Source organism: Lipophrys pholis (assembly GCF_963383615.2).
Source record: "Lipophrys pholis genome assembly, chromosome: 3".
Classification (NCBI taxonomy): domain Eukaryota; kingdom Metazoa; phylum Chordata; class Actinopteri; order Blenniiformes; family Blenniidae; genus Lipophrys; species Lipophrys pholis.
The window spans coordinates 5,999,062-6,019,890 of record NC_137627.1 but is presented as its reverse complement, the minus strand read 5'-3'; the positions used below and the strand labels follow the sequence as shown (position 1 = coordinate 6,019,890).

At 40.4% G+C, this 20,829-nt stretch overlaps 1 protein-coding gene across 1 annotated transcript in view; it reads right to left on the bottom strand.

Annotated features, from left to right (window-relative positions):
• fat3a (FAT atypical cadherin 3a) overlaps positions 1–20,829 on the bottom strand; it is a gene marked incomplete at its 5' end in the record, with an annotated part of 118,373 nt that overhangs the window by 69,245 nt on the left and 28,299 nt on the right. Inside the window, one exon of the mRNA XM_080459568.1 lies at positions 8,643–8,966. Coding sequence (XP_080315694.1) covers positions 8,643–8,966 — 324 coding nt within the window. The remainder of the gene's footprint in view (positions 1–8,642; positions 8,967–20,829) is intronic.

Here is a 20,829-nt window from a genome sequence, read left to right as displayed (position 1 = left end):
GCCGTCATTATCATAAGGAAGAATAACCTTCATGAACTTCATGTTTAGGGACGTGAGGTTAAATCAGTTGAAATTCAAAATTTGAGAGATGTGAAAGTTTGCAACGGTCCTAAACTTGTGGTGAGCAGCTCAATGTTTTGGTCTGGACCGGAGAAACCGACCTTTGGGGTTCACAAATGATGTCTCTGACGCTTCAGTTGTCAGAACATCTTCCTTTCAAAACCAGGAAAGAAAAGAGGCCAGAGAAAACACTAAAAAGATGTGAGGAATGAAGAGGCTGACAAAAAAAAAAAAAGGAAAGTGAGTGGGTGAAAGCAAAGGCTTGCTCCAGTCTAGGACATGGAAATACAAAACAGAGACTTGCTGGCTTTTGGGGACAGACTTCTCTCTTAAAACACTTTTTTGATGCAAACTTTGTCACATTTTTTCACTTAAATCTTCGTCAGAATGACACTGACTCCAGATGAAATGAACACCAGGTGTTGCCTCGAGCATTTACACTCATCAGATATATATATATATATATATATATATATATATATATATATATATATATATATATATATATATATATATATATATATATATATATATATATATATATATATATATATACTGTTCACAGTTTTCATGCTTTTCTGCATTTTGAATGCAAAACTACAATAAGTGTTTAAAATGACTCCTTTGCACAGAATAGTTCTGAACAACTCCCATGTCATGCTTTCTGAGTAGAAACTGGACTGATATTAAGGAACATTTTAGTGAAATAATGAAGAAATCGTATAATACAACGGTGACATGGCCCATCTATTGTAATTTACATGTCAAAAGATTAAAATGTTCCTTTGTGTCTCTAAAGCTTTGAATAGATTTGGGTCTAATTACATCTCTGATTTACTAGTAGAATAGGAAACATCCAGACCACTGAGGTCCACAGGAAGAGGTTTACCCAGTGTTGGCAGAAGAAACAAGGTTACGCAGCTTTTAGTTCCTACTTCCCTCACCAGTGGAGCAAACGTCCTGAACACCTGAGGACTGCTGACATACTCACTTTTTTCCTTTTTTAAATCAGACCATAAATCTATACATTTCCAGTAAATAATAGATTTTACATGTTGTATTATCTTTATCTTAACAAAGCTATTACTTTATTTATTCTCCTTTGTATGCATTTCCTAAAGACTTTGTTTCAATGTCTTTCATAATCTTAGTCTATTCAGATTAAAATTCTCAATCACTTTGTTTGGATGTATTTCCTGGTAAAGCACCGTGACCACACACTGACCACCTCACGATGAGAGAAAACAGAGCAAAAATTAACATTTGCACTGAAATACACCAGTACACTGTAAACTTATACACTGATGTTGTGTAATTTCTGCTTTTTATTCTCTATAGTCTCCTCACTCTGTACACTGAGAGAGTACTGCCCAAGCACGATAAATGCTTCTATTGCAACAATACATTACAATATAGTCTTCAACTGTATTAGAATGTTGCAGATGAGATTCAGGATGTAAATAATAGGTGCAGTAGCGAAATCGTCAACACAAATACATCACAAGGAGCAGCGTGCGGCGTGCAAAGGAAGGGAATAATCCCCACCATCTGCTAAATTATGGATGCTGCCAGGGAGATGACATTTATTCCACCTCCCAAAGTGAAATATGTTACTTTACCAGCAGACCAATAAAAAAAAAAAAAATAAAGTCGATTTCAAAATATAAATTACAGCAAGGCCGTTGAATCAAGCAATTAAGTCAAAATTCATTCCGTTATCTCATATCTAATTTTCTGAACACCAAGCTGTTGTTTTTGTTTGTTAGGTTCCGTTTACACAACAACATTTTCAAGTGAAAATGAAAAGCCGGTGTTGCTTTCTGAATGTCCGTTTACAATACAACGGTGCTTGGAGCCGGACAAAATGCAGATTTTTTGAAAACACCTCCCAAGGGGCAACTTGTAGAAAATGTTCCCTCTCTGTGGTAATGGGGGAAAACGCAACTTTTTGAAAATGGTGTAACTGCGCACGCGTAAGTCGATGGACAATAACAGCAATGCTGGCCTCCAGAATGTCATGACTCCCAGGGCATATATTTTCCTGGGAATTGGTCGTCTTATATTTAACAATCACCTGTAATAACAATCCAACTCTGTATTCTGTCCACAGCATTTTTATTCGAAATGAAAATCAGCTTTAAACTCAATTCATCACTTAGTCATGAGTGAAATAAGTAGGAAAGCATGCTAAGGCAGGTAATGTTAATTTGCTCATCCAATCACATCCTATTTGGCTGTGCAATTAATTATGCAAGATGGATTTCCCATCCGTGAGCACAAAATTGCACTTTATTAATTTTAGCAATGTTGGAAAACGTGTCTCTGCTGTATGTTCGTATGTGTCTAATCCACGTGAAAACATGAGGCTGCTGTGTTTTCATTAAAACACACGTTGTAGATTAATAACTCCATGTCAATGTATTTGTGCTTTTAGACAAACTTAGTTCCGTTCCTTTGTTTTGCTTTGTTACAACAATTTGGCAAAATCTTTTTTAGATGTCAGAACCATGTTTCAACCAATTCAACCAATACCAGGCACAGCATTGTTGTTGGCCTTCAGTAAACTGTGGGTTAGGAAATGGAAGGACTGGTGATTGATGCATATTTTGTTAAACATGCAGTCGCTTGGGGATATTCCCATGATGCATTGTCTATTTTGTCTTCTGCTGACATCAAACATGTATAAGTAGTTGGAAGTGAATGATAGACGGTCTTCTTAAGGTTCGACTCCGAGCGTCAGAGCCCGAATCCAACCTGTTTATAAGACTGATTGGCACCGCCACTCCTCCACTAGCTGGCGGCGGCTCCAGTCAGAGCAGAACAATCAAAGAAAAACGATGTTGATTAATGACAACGCAATTGTTGGGTTTTTACGCTACATTAGCTGTGTACACTGACGTCGCTAACAAGCCTGGAGCGGCTGACTACGCTTCCTGCATCTGTTAGGGCCAAATTATTAACTCTAACCGGGGAAGGGAAAGTGACAGCACTCCACAGAGCACATCTCACACACAAACACACTAAATCTATAAATTACTGTCTCCCTGTATATAACCAGCTGTTGTTTCACAAGCCGATGACAAAAGCGCGCACACACACACACACAGACACACAGAACCACCCCCCCCCCAACATTCCACACAGGGAATATTAACAACCGATGACAGACGCACCGACATATATATTTGAGACGTTATTACACACGAAATAACCAGAACATAAACCACAGAATGAGCAGGTACACTATAAGTTACACACAAATATGCTTCGATGTTTCAATGCTGAACTGAAGCTTGTACTTTTTTGCATTTCGACACAATTCTCACTTCTTTCACTGCACACAGAAATGCCATCTGTTGTGGAGTACCCCCTGACAGAAAACTAATTACCAAAGCCAGACAAGGCTACTTTCACACACACACGCACACACACTTTTATTCGTGTCATCCCCGTATTGCCATGTATGTAGCTGTGCCGGCTGTTCATATTCACATTTTTCAGAAGACTACCTAAAATAAACCACAAAAAAATTAAAGGGTAGAGTATGAATTTAAATGTTCTTTCATTCTGGTAACATTAGGAGGTAAACAAAAGAAAAGCTGGTAAAAATGTGTACATCCAGGATCTTTTTTTTTTTTTTTTTTTTTTTTAGCAATATACACAATGTGAACCTCCAAAAGTGCCCAGGTGGGAGAAACTGCTGACAAAATAGCACTATGGGAGGTATAACACACCCTGGGGCTGAAATGATTAAAGAAAACATTGATTTCTACTCACTCCCAAAGTGACATATGGTACTGCGTGAAAAGCATGTGGAAAAAATGCTGGGAAGAAAGAAGGAGAACTTTGTGGAAGCCATTGCTTCCAGGCATATTTACTTGATCTCTCTCTCTCTCTCTCTCTCTCTCTCTCTCTCTCTCTCTCTCTCTCTCTCTCTCTCTCTCTCTCTCTCTCTCTCTCTCTCTCTCTCTCTCTATATATATATGCCAGCTTTAACAGAAGTCAAAATTACAGTGTAAAATTACCATCCGGCATAGCTCGGTTGGTAGAGCGGTTGTCTCCCAAGGCTGCAGCCTCCAATGGTGTGTGAATGGGTGAATGTGATGAGCTATGTAAAGGGCTTTGGGGCTGTTGTCAGCTAAAAAGCGCCATATAAGTTAATCCATTTACCATACTGACAAAAGACAACACTGACAAAAGAGGCCCTTAATAAAGACTATCTGACATTAATATGTATATGTATTTACATGTAACCCATTGTTGGGCACGGTCACCCACACACACGCTTGTGTTGGTGTGAAAGATTTCTTTGTAATCACATTACCATAACACCATGGCTGACGACGAGCTTGTACGTTCCCAACAACACCGTGGGAGTCCGCTCAAAGCCCATACAGACATATACAAAGACATGCACACTGCATGATAAAAGCTTATAATACTTCCTGGAACATTATACGGAGTGACTTTCTACCTACAATAGACCTTTCCATTAGCATGGAGCAGGTATCCACATGATGTACATTGCTTACGAGGTGTACCTATTACAAAATCATCATATCCTTATGATTCTATTTCTAGTCACTCTGACATGATTTACTTTTGTGGACATTCCCAGACTCAATTGGTACAAATGAAACTATCGTCAAGACTGATTGAATCAGATATTGTCCGTATCCAAACTCAAAGTAGAACAATGTGCTAATATAAGCCAAAAGAATGATGGTGTAGATAGAGATGTGAAGCCTAGGGTTGGATATCTGGGCAGCTTCACTAAAACCTCATCCAAGAGCATTCTAACTAATTTAGTCATGTTTTAAAAGCAGCAATGTGACAACCAGTTCCCATCATGGTCATGCAGCTGAGTGGATTCAAATCATTCTAATATTGGACTTCTACATTCAGTTGACTCCTTCACTAGCCCAGCTTCAAAGAATAGGAAACATCCCCAGCAGCTGTGAGCCTTGTGCTTTTCACGATAGTCCGCTTAAAATTAGATTCCAAAAGCATTAAAAACAATTCATTCTATAAAATTAAAACACTCTGTCTGCTCGCTGACTATTCTATCAGGGTTTGCTCCCATTGGGGAAACAAGATAAATGTAAGTAAAGAGCAGAAAAAGAGCGGCCTTGTTTATGAGGACTTGAGACCTTTAATGGCGGACATTTATTCAGGCGAGGTATCGCAGCTTAGCAAGGACAGAGGGTGTCCGTGTAAAATGCTTTCACATTAATACTCAGGTTGCTGCGCTCCCTCACTCACTATAATCGCCTTTGCTTTCCGTCCTGGTGTCTACCAGACTTATGAAGCAAGAGACCATTAAGCAGCCAAATTTTCCAGCGTTGGCTCGAATACCCCGTGAACTTGATTGCGATAAGACCGGGCAGGAGAAACGGGATAATTGACTGACAGAAGAAATGGGGTATATAGTTTTGAAACATTAGTTGAATACGCAACATGTTTGAATGACGCTGTCAAGTACATGTCACCAAGCCTTTTATTTCCTCAGATACTGAACCAGAACCCATTCAATCTCAGGTGACGTTGTGCGAAGACAGGGTACATCCTGGACATTTTGCCAGTACGCCAATAGGATGGATGCAAACCTTGCACAGGAAGGCTTGGCCTGGACTCGAATCCATGACCTACCTGGTTTGAGACAAAAGTGCTAACCACTGCATAACTGTGTGGACCCCAACACCCAATGTATGGTGTCTGAAGCAGTACAACAATAATTGCTCTAATCGCTGTCATTTCACATTCATTGCAGATGTGTCAAACTGTACACAAGAAAAACCTGGAAGAAATTAATAAACATTTGTTCCCAACATCTGTGGGCACAGCAGTTTGCGTGCTGCATGTGGGGTTTCAGTTACAGTTGATTATTTCCCTTTACAGCCATTTAAAGACTCCAGGTTCCGTCTGCTATGAATTATCTGTCGACATGCAATTTATTTGATTAACCTTACATAAGAAGCAGCAAGTTGTTCCCAAAAAGGAACACAATCTTGTGTTCAAGTGTAGAAACTGTATATAATTAATATTAAATGACAGATGAACAATATTTGTTAAAAAAAAGTTGTAATATTAAAGTTTATTTTTGACGTGTGTAAACTCTCCAGGGGGTTAAATGAATATTGCTTTGCTGTCACAGCCCAGTCGACATTTTTGGAAGTCATTTCTCTCACTTGCCTTTCCTGATATCGCGTGACTTTTAGCCAAGTTTTGAGCCTTAAAAAAATCCACATTTAAGCACTAGTGAAAATTCCACAACAAACAAGTTTTAGACTTTAAACTTTGCTTTTTGGTTTTTTGGTTGTTGTTTTTTTACATTTACTCTAAAAATCAGTTACATAAATCGTCCCTGTGCAGAATTAATTTTTAACGTGTCAAAATGAGGAAATCAATCAATACATTAAAAATAATTTTTTCTTGCAAATGCTAAGCAGATGTGCTCAACAGGAACATTAAAAACAAATATATTTATAAGTTTATTTTAGATTCTAATATCATAATAAAATATCACAAATTCCATTTGAGCCATACGGGAGGATATATTTATTTCCTGATTATATTTTACAGATTATATTTTACATCTTTGTCAAAAGAGATCAACGGCCAGCTGATAGCTTTTTTTGCGCTACCACAGATTGGAAGTCTTTTGTCAATCGCGACATAATTGATGACGTCAAATTACACACCCTCTAATAACCTGCATAATCCTAAACTTACACAACCAAAGGGTTAACCGCAGTTTCAGTAACGCGAGCTTTCTCGAAGGTGTCTCGAATTTCTCGAATGGCAAATCTTGAAAGCGGCTGCTACATGGATGGATACACTGATGGTCATTGTGATAACACAGTGAAATGAGGCTAGTATGAGAAAGGAAATGAAGATAGAAATAAACAGATAATGTAAGAGGAAGTCAGGCACATGGTCAACGGACATAAATATCAATGAGAATGTGTAAATCAGAGAGGAAGCAGGTGACGGGCGATCTGCAGTCATTCATCAATGTTTCATTGTAATAGAATGAAATATTCAACGTCCACCACTGAGGCAAAAAGAAGTGGTGGCACTATGGAGAGAGGGAAGTTGGAGGGAAAACAGACTTTATGAGAGGATGACAGGACGAGAGAACACGAGGAGACAAAAGATGACAACACCAAAAGCAAAGTGGAACAATCTCCTTAATAAGGCCCGAGATTCAGACGACTGCGGGGAAAAAGAGAGAGGAATGGGTTGGAGTATTATCCAACCGAAAACAGGGTTCTCGACGAAAGAAAAGATAAATATAGAAGCATCCAATTATATCTCGCCTCTCTCCTCTTCGCGACATGCCTTATCTGTGGAACAAACGGTGTGAGGCATCATGCAGAGTGCCCGCTCATGTTCCCAGACGATGTTGCCACCGCCGCTGCTCGTTCTCCCATCACATCCCTCTGCCTCATCCCACACCCACAACACAAAGAAACTATCTCACCACTACCAAACACCTCCAATTAGATCCCAGCAATCACTGATGCAAAGAAGGGAAATGGTTCGCAGCAGGAGTGTAGGCAAGGTCTCGTATGTAATCAAACTATATCTAATAAAAGACTTCTTTTGCAACTTTCATCTTAGGAATCAGACATGTGTTCAGAAGTAATGACTAAAGGGAGAGAAAATGAATTAATGGATTTAGAAGGGAATGCCGTAAAACTTCGAGTTGCTACAACTTTTAGTGTTCCAGTACTTGTCCTTAACTTGTACTCGTGGGCTGACATGCTGACTGCATCGTTTTCAGAGTTTCTGCCGTTTCCGTGTAAACAGACGTGGTTTTTAAAACGTTGCCGTGTTCACAGGAGACTTTTCTAAATCCGAAGCCTGGAGAGACACACAAAGACTGATGCAACACTCAAATAAATTAACCTACAATGCAAAACATGAATAGAATTTAACAAACATGTCATTGGATAAAGGAATAATGTATTTTAAAAATGACAAGTTTCCACTCTTCTTCGAAGGCTTTCTCCAAGTTTGTTTGAGTTTGTCTGTGGGAATGGATAAAATTAATCTTCAGCAAAAAGCTGTAATCACAGAATTTCCAGCAATATTTGTGAAAATCCAAATAACCAAGATGTACCCTTTCAAAATGTTGGTTTCCAGGAACAACAACCACGTTACATGGCAGAGGTCGACCCCAGACAGTATAAATATTGTGATTCTAACAGTAATAGCTGTTGAGAACCATATGTATTTGCAAATGAATGACTAAGTCAGAGTTTAAAGGTGGATGGACTTAAGTAGAAATAAGACTGTTAACCTAAAAGTCAGTTTTTCAAATTTGAAACAGTCGTGGATCCATGATGGATGGGACAGTTTTTTTGGTCCAAACCAGTTAATCACGCTAAAGGTGACCAAGCTGACTGGTCTGATCCTAACTAAAGAAACAACAACAGACCACATTGTGTCCATTTAGACACTGTCAGTTACGGTTCCAGTGTGACGACATGACGGTTTAAGAATTTGACTTTTTATCTCATCAATGCAGTTACCATTAAATCATCGACACGTGGACAGCCTCACACATGATTACTCACCGGTGCGGGTGTTGATGGTGAAGAAATTCTGTGGATTTCCGCTTACGATGCGGTAGCTCAGCCTGTCGGCGTTGGGAGAGGGCGTGGCGTCGGGGTCCTGGGCTTGGATCTGGATCACAGAAACGTCGCGCGGGGAATTCTCGGGCACGGAGGGTCGGTACATCGGCTCCGACGTCAGAGGGGCGTTGTCGTTGATGTCGTCCACTTGGACAAACACCTCAATGGTGGTGAACTGAGGGACAACGCCGTGGTCACTGGCGTACACCGTGAGCCAATAGGAATCCTTCGTCTCGCGGTCCAATGAATCAGTGGTGTAGATCACACCTAGCGGAGGAAGAAAGAAAGAGCTTACTCAAAGTGTTTTCTTTGTGTAGGTGCACAGTTAAATAAGTTCAATGGCAGGTGAAACAAGAGAGGTTATGATTTTTTGAAGCAAAACAGTTATAAAGTGGGAGACAGTTCGGTTACGTATTTATTCAAGTGCATTATCGTCTTGCAGTATATTCACAAGTCTTCTCTACAAGCATCATCTTCTTTAACTGATTAAAGCCATTCATTGTGTCACTCAGGTGTTGCTAAAGACTATTTCATCACCTTCCTAAACGAATTCATGGGTCGGGTTGCGGAATGGTGAAACTAACAAATGCACTAAACCAACCAAAAATACAGAGACAAAGCTTTTCACTTGAAACCTTGTAAACGGGGCCTGAGGCGAGCGCAAAGCCCCCTTTAAAAAACCTCAGGCGCTGATTAACCTCAGGTGAGGGTGATGAGCCCATTTGCACCCTCACTGACAACTCATGTGTGAGGATTTTCTCATGACAATAACAAGACCAACATTATCATGTTAAGAGAAACAGCTGAAAGTGACCATGTAAGTGGTTAAATGTGATTTGATTTATATTTGTATGCTGCCAGCAAAAATGTTTACACATTTCAGCTCACGCTGAATGAGAAAACATCACTATATGAAGACGTATTGAAGTGTTACAGGCAACAGGACACAAGAGAAGCCCATGGATTCTTTCTTTAAAACAAGAAAATGAGTTACGCTGCCTGAGTTTTCCCATTTCCTCTTGTGTTCGTCTGATTGCATCTGATTACTCCGATGATAACGCAACCATTTCTTAGAAGAATGGTTTCTAAAAAAGTAACAGGTGTTGGAGACAAAGAAGAGAATAAATAGAAACTGGGAATAACATGATATAGAAAGGTGTGAAAAAAAATAATCATCATCGAGAACTGAGAAAAGAAGGTGATAATTAAAAGTAAAGGAAGAAAATGAAGATGTAATTACTGTGATGTTTTATACGGCCTTAAGGTGGAATGTTTTACATCTGTGTTCCATTCTGAAGGATTTTGGTCCTGTTTATTCTGAACTAGACGTTTGCATTAAACATTGTTTTCCCCACAATATTTAGGATTTTGAACTGATTTCAATCGGAATATCAAGTATCAAAGAGTAATATACCTCTTTCAGTCCAATCACCAAGATTAAACAAGGCTTAATTTCAGCAATGTTAAACATTAGAGATCCTAACAGTCTGGATCAAAAATGTGTCGGTACACTAGAGAAGCCAACGAGTCCTATTGAGAAGAAAATATGTCTAAAACATTGCATGGATCAAATACTGAAGTAGCAATCACGTAGGAAGCCCAATCACCCAAATCGGAACTTGCCATATGAATCTTGGATTTGTTTATCTTCTATTTGTGTGTAATTAGAAAATGCCTCTCCAATTCATCAGCTGAGTTATGTCTGAATACATAAATGACTCATTCAGCCATCTTATCAGCAACAACGTATGCTGTTTAAGCACTTTGGTCTGGTTGAAAGATACGTTACTGTGGTCCATTTGTAAAAATGTAAAAGTTGTACAACTTTGTCAGGCACTTCAGTAAAAATCTGACGGAGATTTGAAGACCAGAATGCACCAAAACGGACCGAACCAAACCAAAACCTCTTAATGGCCTTCATATGCAACATGTCTTAGCAGTTCATCATAACTGATTTGTAAAAAGAGGGTCTCTATTCCACTATTTTGACTCCTTTATAAGTTACATATGCATACACACGTTCAGTGAAAATCCCCCCCAAAATTATAAAATATTGCCACAGAGTTTGTACAGGTTCACACATTTTGGATTAAGATAAAAAAAATACCCGTGTGAGCTCAGCTTTGGTTCCAGACCAGTGGACGGCCCCACAATTGTGAAACATGTCACTTCAGGTAAAGGTACTTTTGGTTCTGCTTGAGTCACACGTTTTTCCCCAAACCATGGCCATGAAAACAAGCTGTGCAGAATCCAATGTGGAAAAAGAAAGTATTTCTACAAGGTCTTTACAGCAATTACTACAGGTGCCATCAAAGAAAAGGAAATATGTGATCTTCCAGATTGTTACTTTAAACATTTCACTCCCACATGCCAAAACAGCAGGAGGCCCATTTCGGAGTCTTCTAATTTTATCTGAGACGCTAAAGTTACTTTAATTTTTTTTTTTTATAACAGATGCAAAGTTTTCCAGCGTCTGCTATCACTTAGCACCGCAGTCTGATCTCCAGCAACGAGCTCCCTCATCAGAGCTTCTTAACAGCTCACCCCCACTTTCCAATAAACCATTTTCTTCCTTTCATCCAAACACAGACGGGATGAGTAAACACACGGCCCGACCGCAGGCTCTCAGACGGGCCGGCACAACTGTGTGAAACGGGGATGGCGCTATCAGGGCCCCGGGGCAATCTGGTTAACATATGATCTAATCCCATGATGCATTGCCAGTGGAAAGTCGAGTCAAAACTCTCATGACCTCAGCGTGTGTTTGTCTGCAGTGCTGTGTGTTGTGCGAGTCACCGTGTGTGGCGAACTCCTTTCAGCCTGAGCCTTTCTGTCAAACACTTAGTGATTAGTGAACTTCATTAGTCAACCAAGACAGTAATGCTTAGCGGACTGTCTGCGCGGCTGATTACTCCTGAAAACGCTCGTCTGCGTAGAGAAAACCAGGCTGAGTGGCGAGGGCCCAAAAAACACAGGTGTAGTCTGCTGTCAAACCTGAATGTCTCTTCTCTAGTTTCATGTTTTCTATCAGCTTCTACTGCACACAAACACACACACACACGCACGCACGCACACACGCACGCACGCACGCACGCACGCACGCACGCACTCAAGAGTATCGTTAGCAGGTTTGTGCAGAGCTTTTAGCCACTCCATTTACTCCCAATGCTTTAGTGGAGAAGCTCATAAGATATTTAGAGGGTGTTGCTACTGCAAGCTTCCTGCATGGCACACGCACATCCTGAGCATTACAGAAGCTATTACTGCCGACACCGACGACGAGTAAACCAAGCGGTATGGTAAAAAGCTAGTGCGCGTTAAAAGAGGTGAAGTGGTAAGAAGGTGTAATAGAAAGAAAGAAAGGTTACTAATATGATTTGTTCAGCCTGCTGGGTTAGCCATTAAATTAATTACCAAAAAATCGGGCAAAATGTCAAAAAAACAACAGCACAATTTTAAACAAATGTCAGCTTGAGGCAGCTTACTACTATAATTAGTTGACATGAACCGACAGCTACCTGACACTGGCTCTATTGAGTATTCATATTTTTAGAGGTTCACCAATTTTGAATGGAAACCCTCCATTAATGGATGAATACATAATCTAATCCTGCTGGGTTGGATAAAAAAAATTTAAAAATTTAAAAACCAGGGTGAACTCCTGATGTTTTCTTGTCTCTATAAATGATGAGAAATAGTACACTACATTTTAAAAATGTAAGGATTATTTGTTATTTTTTGCAGTGCATTGTCAAATTCTGAGTTTTAATAACCTGTGAACTTACATATAAATTCACATTTGTCTCACTGACAAAAGTTTACCACTACCTAAGTAAAAACTTTTTTGTAATTGTGTTGTCAAATTAATAATAACAGTTTGTGCGGATTGGACTGAGCAGCATTTAGATGTCAGTACTCCATTTGGTACTATTGATCATAACATTGTACTACAGAGACTTGAACTAAAGGAGAAACAGCACTAAACTGGTCTTCATCATATTTAACAGGCAGATTCCCCTTTGTTCATGTTAATGACGACTGCAGCTCAGATAATGTGGAGTTCCTCAGGGTTCTGTCTTAGGACCCATATTTTTCAAATTCAACACACAAATGTTTTTATCTCTCAAACCAGATAACATTGATTAACTTCTCAAATTTGACGCTTGTCTTGAAGGCATAAAAACCTGGATGTCTGCTTCTGAAAACAGAAGTTATTATATGAGGCCCAAAACATCTGAGAAACAAATATCTAAACATATAGAAAGGGAGTGTTTTTTTGTCACCATCTCCTCTGCTCACTAATGTGGCATTTTTGGCCTTGAAATGTCTGTTTTGGATTTGTTGCTATAGAACATATTAAAATTGACTGTACATTCATATAGGAACAGACATGAAAGGAAAAAAAAAAAAACGACAAAGACTCTATATGCACGAAAACACCCAGGATTTCGAAAAAGTGTCATACCAGGCATGAGTTGGTGAGACAGATCCTGTACATTGTCAGCAGTCAGAGGTATGAGGAGGAGCAGTGGGGAATAGGGGAGGTAATTAACTGAAAAAAGACAGACAGCTAATGAAGTGCTTCATAGCACTCTAAATCTATGAATTAACAGCTGAAAAAGTGGAAAAACCATACTCCTCAGTCTCTACATAGAACTTGACACTGCAATTAAAACTCCAGAGTGACACAGTTTGGGTTTACCTGCCAATCTCAGTGTGAAAAATTGATTTAGGAGTGTAACGAGCATACTAAATCCATTGTCTATCAAAACAATAGTGAAAAGATCATCGGAAAAAACCCCCAATACAATAACAAATGAATGTGCACGCATCAGCTGGTACAATTCAAACTACTATCAGGCGTGCTGCGCAGTCTCCTGAGGTGGAGAGGTTTGATAATCGACTACCGAAAATAAGTATGACTCATCTCTCCTTAATTTATAATCTAAACGTCTTAATGAGCAACAAAAGAAACAACAAGAAAAAGTAAACGTACAACTTTGGATTAGATGCAAGTTAAACTTTAAGGATTTGTTTGTATTTTTATTCTCTACCAACAAATGCCTTAAATACTAAAATAATCTTGGATAACAATCCATTCATAAGCCCATAAAGAATCCCTCATATGTCGTGAATGTGAGTTTGCAAATGTATTCACAGCTCAGTGTCTGAGCTTTCTATGTTAGTCATGAGTGACAAATAAGCGGATTTTACAGCCACCTTTAAGCTACAAGAGCATTTCACTATGAAACACGTCATTTAAGTGAAACTAATGCGGCCACCACAATCTCAGTTTGATCCCATTCTCCATAGAAAAGAAAAGAGAAAAGCTGCATACATGAGTGGTTAACATATTGAGGTCTTGTCAAGTTCTGGTTTTAATACTGTGTCTAACTGGCTTTGGCTCTTCTGCTGAATGACTGAAATCCATAAGAGAGCGGGAGAGACATGATGCAGGAGGGAACACGTACAGGCACACACACACACACACACACACACACACACATTCCCATGTGTGCAGTCTACCTGAAACACATGCACACGGACGTCCACAAACAGTGCGTCATTGTTGTTGTCCTGTGGGACGAGTGAACGTCCAAGGTTAGCTGTAATTAAATTCAGAGTTGCCCTACGCTGTGTTCTGTCTGCCTCGCTGTTCATTCATCTCTGCCTCCTTCTGGCCCCTCGGCTGCACTGCAATTAATAGCAATGCACCAAACTACAACGTTGCTTTTAATAGGCCGGGCTAATGCTTACAAGCCGGCTTTCCAATTAAGAGCGCGGAATTGACTGGAAATGTCACAGGAGTGCTGGACATAAAACAATGCGAAGGAGGGCAGGATGGAGGAGGATGGGATGGGGTGGGTGGGTGGGTGTTGGGGGGGGGGCATTGACAGTCTGGTCAGCTTTTTCGCAGCGCGGGGCAGAAACTAAGCAGTGCTGCTGCACTGCTGCAGCAAACCAGTGAATGACACACAATGCCGCGCATGATTTTGAGTGGCAGCAAGTAAACATGATCTTCAGGAAGCAATGAGCTTGCTTCACTCTTAAATCTTCATCAACGTGTTCTGTTTCTTCTTGGTCAAAGAAGTAAAAAAAAAAAATGAAATACCATGAACTAGTACAAAGAGCATGATGCCAGCTATGATTGCTGACCCCCCCCCCCCCCCCCCCCCCCCCCCCATTCCCACTGATAAAACCTCTTTTATCATCCAATCCTGAGCTCCATAGTATTTCTCTTTGAATTACCGTACACATTTCAGCAACATCAAAGGGAGGCACTGTGTTTTATTGGCCTACTTCCAGTTCACATTACTGCTGCATGGAGCTGCCAGCAGACAAGGTTTAATCTAATATTGACAAGCTGGATCCCAACAGGTTTGTTTTCATCTTTACACTTGGATGGATATAAGGTAGCCGATAACGACGGGAAGTTAAATTAATTCTCATCCTCTCAATAAGAGTGACATAACTTATTATAGGTATGGACTGTTTCTATTCATTTTTTGCTGAAAACTCAATCTAGACAGATTAGCCACAACATTTCGACCATACGCCCAAGACTATGAAGGTCTCCCATTTGCAACAGCACTGATCCATCAAGACATGTATAATATTATATAAGCTCCGATGGGCTACTTTAGGTGTGTTGGAATATCTGGCACCATCTTGTTAGCGGCAGATACTTAGGCCCAGAGAACGTTTGTTTTTACGGAAACAGTAGAAACGCGAAGAAATATTCCTGCTGGATGTTATTTGTAATGAAACCACACAGACATGCGTGCAAAAAATAATAAGCTATAAACATTAACAATTGTGAGTAAACAGAAATTCAAGTCCTGGGAGAATATGGACTGGTAGTCATGACACTCTGGAAGTCGCCATTGTTGTTATTGTCCATCTACTTTGCACATGTGCAGAAGAACTATTTACCATGGCATGTGCTGTATCAGCGTTTAGGAAAAGTTGTGTATTCTCTTGTTTCCATGTAGACTGAGTCAGAACATTTTTGAAAAGTTGCACATTGACTGCCATTTTTTTTTTTAAAGTTGCATTTCCGGTGGCGCTGAGCACCGCTGTATGTAAATGGCCACCCGAAAAACAACAAAAGTTTTATGTTTTCACTTGAAAACGTCGTCATGTAAACGGCTCCTTAAGATTTCCGGGTGGTGCTTCCACTGGATCAACTGCGTCGGTGCGCCATAACAGTTCATGACTTTGACCTTGTCACTTCACTGCTTTTACTTTCCTGGACCTGTTTTGATAGACACTGATCAGTGCAGTGAGGAACTCCTCAGAGCTGCAGCTTTAAAGCAGGTCTGACCCGGTCGTTAAACCTTCAGAATTTGTCTAATGTGTTGATCCCACTAACAGGTGTCACAATGAATATATGAGCCGTGTTATTAGCTTAATGGGTCATATTGTTATGGGAGATCAGTGTTTATGCTTGTTCTATAAGCTGTGTGCCTATCTACAAGATAGATTGCTTATAAGAGCACAATACCTACATGTACTGTCTTCTCAACAACTCTGTAGTACACCAGTGTGTTCTATAAAATTCCCCTGCAGTCTTCTCCAATGCTTGTTTTTCCTCCCCACATCTTTTAGATGTCTCCCCGCTCGACGACACCCGATTCAAATGAATGGGTCTCATCAAGCTCTGCAGAAGCCTGATAACAGTGAAAAACACTGTTCCGCTTCCTCTGAGCACTTGTTGGCCTTGCCCCGTCTTTCGTTAACCATACATCTCCTTCGTTGCACCTCTCCTTGTAGTCTGACATCTGCAGACCAGCTGCTGTTGTCCATCCCCCAGGGCAAGGCATCAGCCAGACGCCACATAGGCTTATCAACTCTGGAATGACATCATTGGCTGTGCTCATAATGCTAACATCGGCAGAGGTCAATGGTGTTAAAGCAACTGATACTCTTACTTATTGCTGCTTCACGTGTTTTTACTAACTGTGGAGAGGGAGAAAGAAGTAGTTGAATGACGTAACGGATAAGTCAATGGAGGCAATATGGTTGGAATAAAAGACATTAACAGAGGACAGAAATGTCTGAGTTCTCCCAAGAAAAATCAACACTTTCATTGGTCAACTCATAATTAGCTGAACTAAAACCTAAAGAATGCTTATTGTTACTAAAACAATATCAATCTGACACTGGTTGCAGTTACCTTCCGACAATCACATGACAACTTCTGCTTTTGAGGGCGCTGATCCGCTAAAGGTGAGTGCATATAAAACTGACACGGCATGCACAGAAATGTGGAACCTGATCTACCATTGGACGTGCATGCACACAATAGCCACGCTGTTAATCTAGCATGTTTGTCTTCAATATGGAGTATCGTGTGTTTCGGGTGACTGAACGCTCATTGTATTTCTCTTGGTTGGTCATATACAACACACGCAATCTGAAAGTGCAAGCTGCCAGTGAAAGCATTGCAATCTGGCAAACTTTACAGAGGATCTTAGTAAATCAGGACCCAGTGTGTAATAATGGCATGTTCATCCTGCAGACCGTCCCAAAGGAAATGCACAAGTCTATATAAAAAAACAAAACAAAAACAAAAACAACATAAAATTCCAAATCAATCTGAAAGATATCCATGTATGCTGGTGGTGCTGAGAACCCCCCCCCCAAAAAAGGGGGGAAAAAGTGTCCTATTCTTCTTTTAGCATTGATATGCATGGAAGAAAACAAAAAAGGAGATGGAAAATGCGAACAGAATCTTCATGGGACTCCACAAGCTATCATTTAGTGTAGAGTGAAAAAAAACATTGTGTTATTTTCTCCTGCAGGTCTTTTGATTGGCAAGTATTTGTTTGGTAAAAGCAGCAGTCCGAATGTGAGATGTGCTTGGATGGTCATCCTAAATTTCTGACACTGTCAAGAAAAGTTATTTCAAGCTATCTTCAACCTCGGAAGCAGTGAAAACATCCGTGCATTGGAAGGAAACCGTTGGGAAAAGCTCCAATGAAAAATGCTGCCATGTTTACTCATCCATGTGGGCGAACCCAGAGTCACAGTGTACACCAATTATGCAGCATGTAAATAAGTACTATAAAACACAATTGCTGCTCATCAAGATTCAGATTCCACTGTATGCTTTAAAGAACTGTGAATACATTTGTGTCACTTTGAAGTGTTGAAATAAAAGAACCTGCATGTTGCAACCTACACACGACAGCAACGGCTCACTAACGAATGGAGTGGGAGGGAGTGCATCCCCGCCTACACATAGGAATTTGATCAACAGTTGCACTTTCTGTACCAGAGCGTGCTGGTCTCCTTTTGAAAATTGCCCAATTGATCTGTATATCTAGTCTTAAAACTCCTTTTAGTACTATTCTGTCATTCTTACTTCTCGATTGAATTGAATTGGCAGTTGCTCTTTATTCTTCTTCCTGTGTCTGTGAGGCACAAAGTGCATCAGGATTTTCTGAAGTCCATAAAAATAAAATATCCGGGGACTGCATGATGATGGTGATTAGCAGCCTCGCCTCACAGCGAGAAGGCAGTGGGTTCAAATACCAGCCGGGGCCTTTCTGTGTGGAGTTTGAATGTCATATCCATGCGTGCATGGGTTTCCTCCCACAGTCTAAAAACATGCATGTGAGCTTAATCATCAATAGATGAGGTGCCCCGAGGTGTGAATGTGAGTGTGTGTGATTGTCTCTCTGGTGATCTGCCCATAGTGTGTCCTGCCCTTGCCCATAGTCAGCTGGGATTGGCTCCAGCACCTCGCGACCCCACAACCCTGAACAGTATAGAAGATGGATGGATGGTTCTATTTTGAGAAGACAAGATGGTAATTATTGAGACTTGACATGTAGCTTTAACTCAAATTGCTGTTGTAATTGTTGCTCGCTTGTCTTGGAGCCTCCTGAAGCATGGTTCAAATCCAAATTTTCAAACAAACATATGATAATTAATGTGAAAATAATAGAATTTCAGCCATCTTGATATAGATCACTTTGTCTGATTCTGCCGAATCGAACTCTTTTTTTGTCCTTTTCCCAACAAATGTACAAACACGGACCCCCACATAGGCTGGATTATTCAACTCAGAGAGAACTGTCTTGCTCTTGTTCTCTGGAAGCAACAAGGTGTGAGGCGGTCGAAGCTCGGCTGGCCTGAGGGCTCCTGGGGTATCTGGGGAAGTGCATTTCAACAAGCCAGACGAAGTGAGTCTTGGGCTTAATTGGGAATTAGAGGAAGATTAATTAAGGTGGTGATTAGCATTTGCACTAATCCAAGAGAGTGGAGGGCCTTTGTAATTCACTAAGCAGGCACTCAGGTTTTTTATTTTTTTTTATTGCTGTATGCTCCAAAGTCTCCAAGCCCGCACAAGCTGGAGGCAAATGGATCCAATTTGCAGTGTTGCTACATGTAAACACTGAGTAGCGTGCGTGGGTGGTTATCGTTGTGCGGTGACAGTGGCACATACCATTAAAAATGTTTTAGTAATAAGCCTCTAATGAAGTCAAAATCCACGCGTCGTGTACCAATCGACTGCTCTGACGGTCTCATCTGTCCTTCTGCTTCATTGTCCCTTCACGGGTAAGCGTGACAGCGATGGAGTAACGAATACAACAGCTATACAGTTGTGCATTTGAAAGCCAGTGACATATTTGTGAATCACACAGGTAATGTATTATTTGGATGGCTACTTTTTAAAATAGACCGAGCTCTCCGGCTGGTTAAAGCTCCATGTTCTGAACTGGCACCGTGCTACATTACCTGCGTAGCGTGAATTTGTCACAGAGCACTTGGTGGATGAATGATTGTTTAGTGTTGTGAGAAAAGACTGATTATTTATATATCTACTTAAATATCCATAATAAAGATCCACATCATGTTTGTCAATAGTGCGTTGATTCATTTAAGTGAAAGATTTATCACCATATTCTATAGCTATTATATCAGGAATGTCATACTTAAGGCCTGAGGGACAAACCGGCCCTTATGAGGCTCCAGACGGCCAAACCATGAAGCAAAGTGTGAAAATTTCAAAGAAAACACAGATTTTTTTAAATACATTTTTTAGGAATAGCAAACACAACAAACACAACACTGAGACACGAGCGGAGGTATCAGTGATGCTGCCTCAGTGCGAGCAAACTAGCCTCAAAATAGCATTTTTCGGGGTACCACTAAAATTAGCTATATGTCCAGACTGGAGTCATTTTCGGTTGTATTTCCTTGGTTTTGTAAAAAATATTTTCATCACGTATACACTGCACCACAACAAAGAAAAACTTTAAAGTCTTAAAATTGAAATATTCTCATGACACAATTTTACCACTTCGGCCTACTCAAGATGAATGGGCTGTGTGTGGCCCCCAAACTAAAATATATTTGACACCCCTAGATTAGATGTTTATTAGCAAGTGTGTCAATACTTCCTTTGACTTCCTGTCCTATTAAAGTCCAAGCCAAGATTCAAACCCACGACTTTCTCGCTGAGGCAAGAACCCCGACCACGATGCCACAGTACCAAAACCATCGTCAGTATACAGCCTATACATATTTTAAACTGAAGGGTACGTATAATCCTCACCTCACATATTGCATGCAGCAATATGTGGCGAGACCTTGAAAACATTCCCTCCACTGTTATATTCAACTGAATGATTCATATTTGACATATCCACCCCGGGCGAAGGTCCTCAGCCATACCTGACCCAACAGTGTGTGGTTTTCTATTGGCCCAGTTGGTAATCCATCCTCAGTTTCACCTTATAATGACCTGAATGATTCAGCTGGGTTGTTAAATGCCTGCCCTTCAGCAGAGGACTTTTCTAGAAACACTTCACTCTGCTGACTAGGTCGAAGCAAACTTTTTCCTTTTTTTTTTTTTTTAACAATTTACCCCATAGAAAGAGCAAAAAAAACAAAAAAAAACCATCCTGCAGTAGAGACAGAATATTAAGTGAGCTAATGGGAGTATTGAGAGTGGTGGCAGATGGGAGGGTGAGGCGGAATGAGGAGGTCATATGTAAGGGCTCCGTTTGAAGTCAGAATGCCGAACACCAGAGATTAATGCCGAAGTCTGCGGGCTCGCTAACTGACAGGCTGAGAAATGGACAAACGCCGAGTCAAACGATGACACCACCAAGTCAGA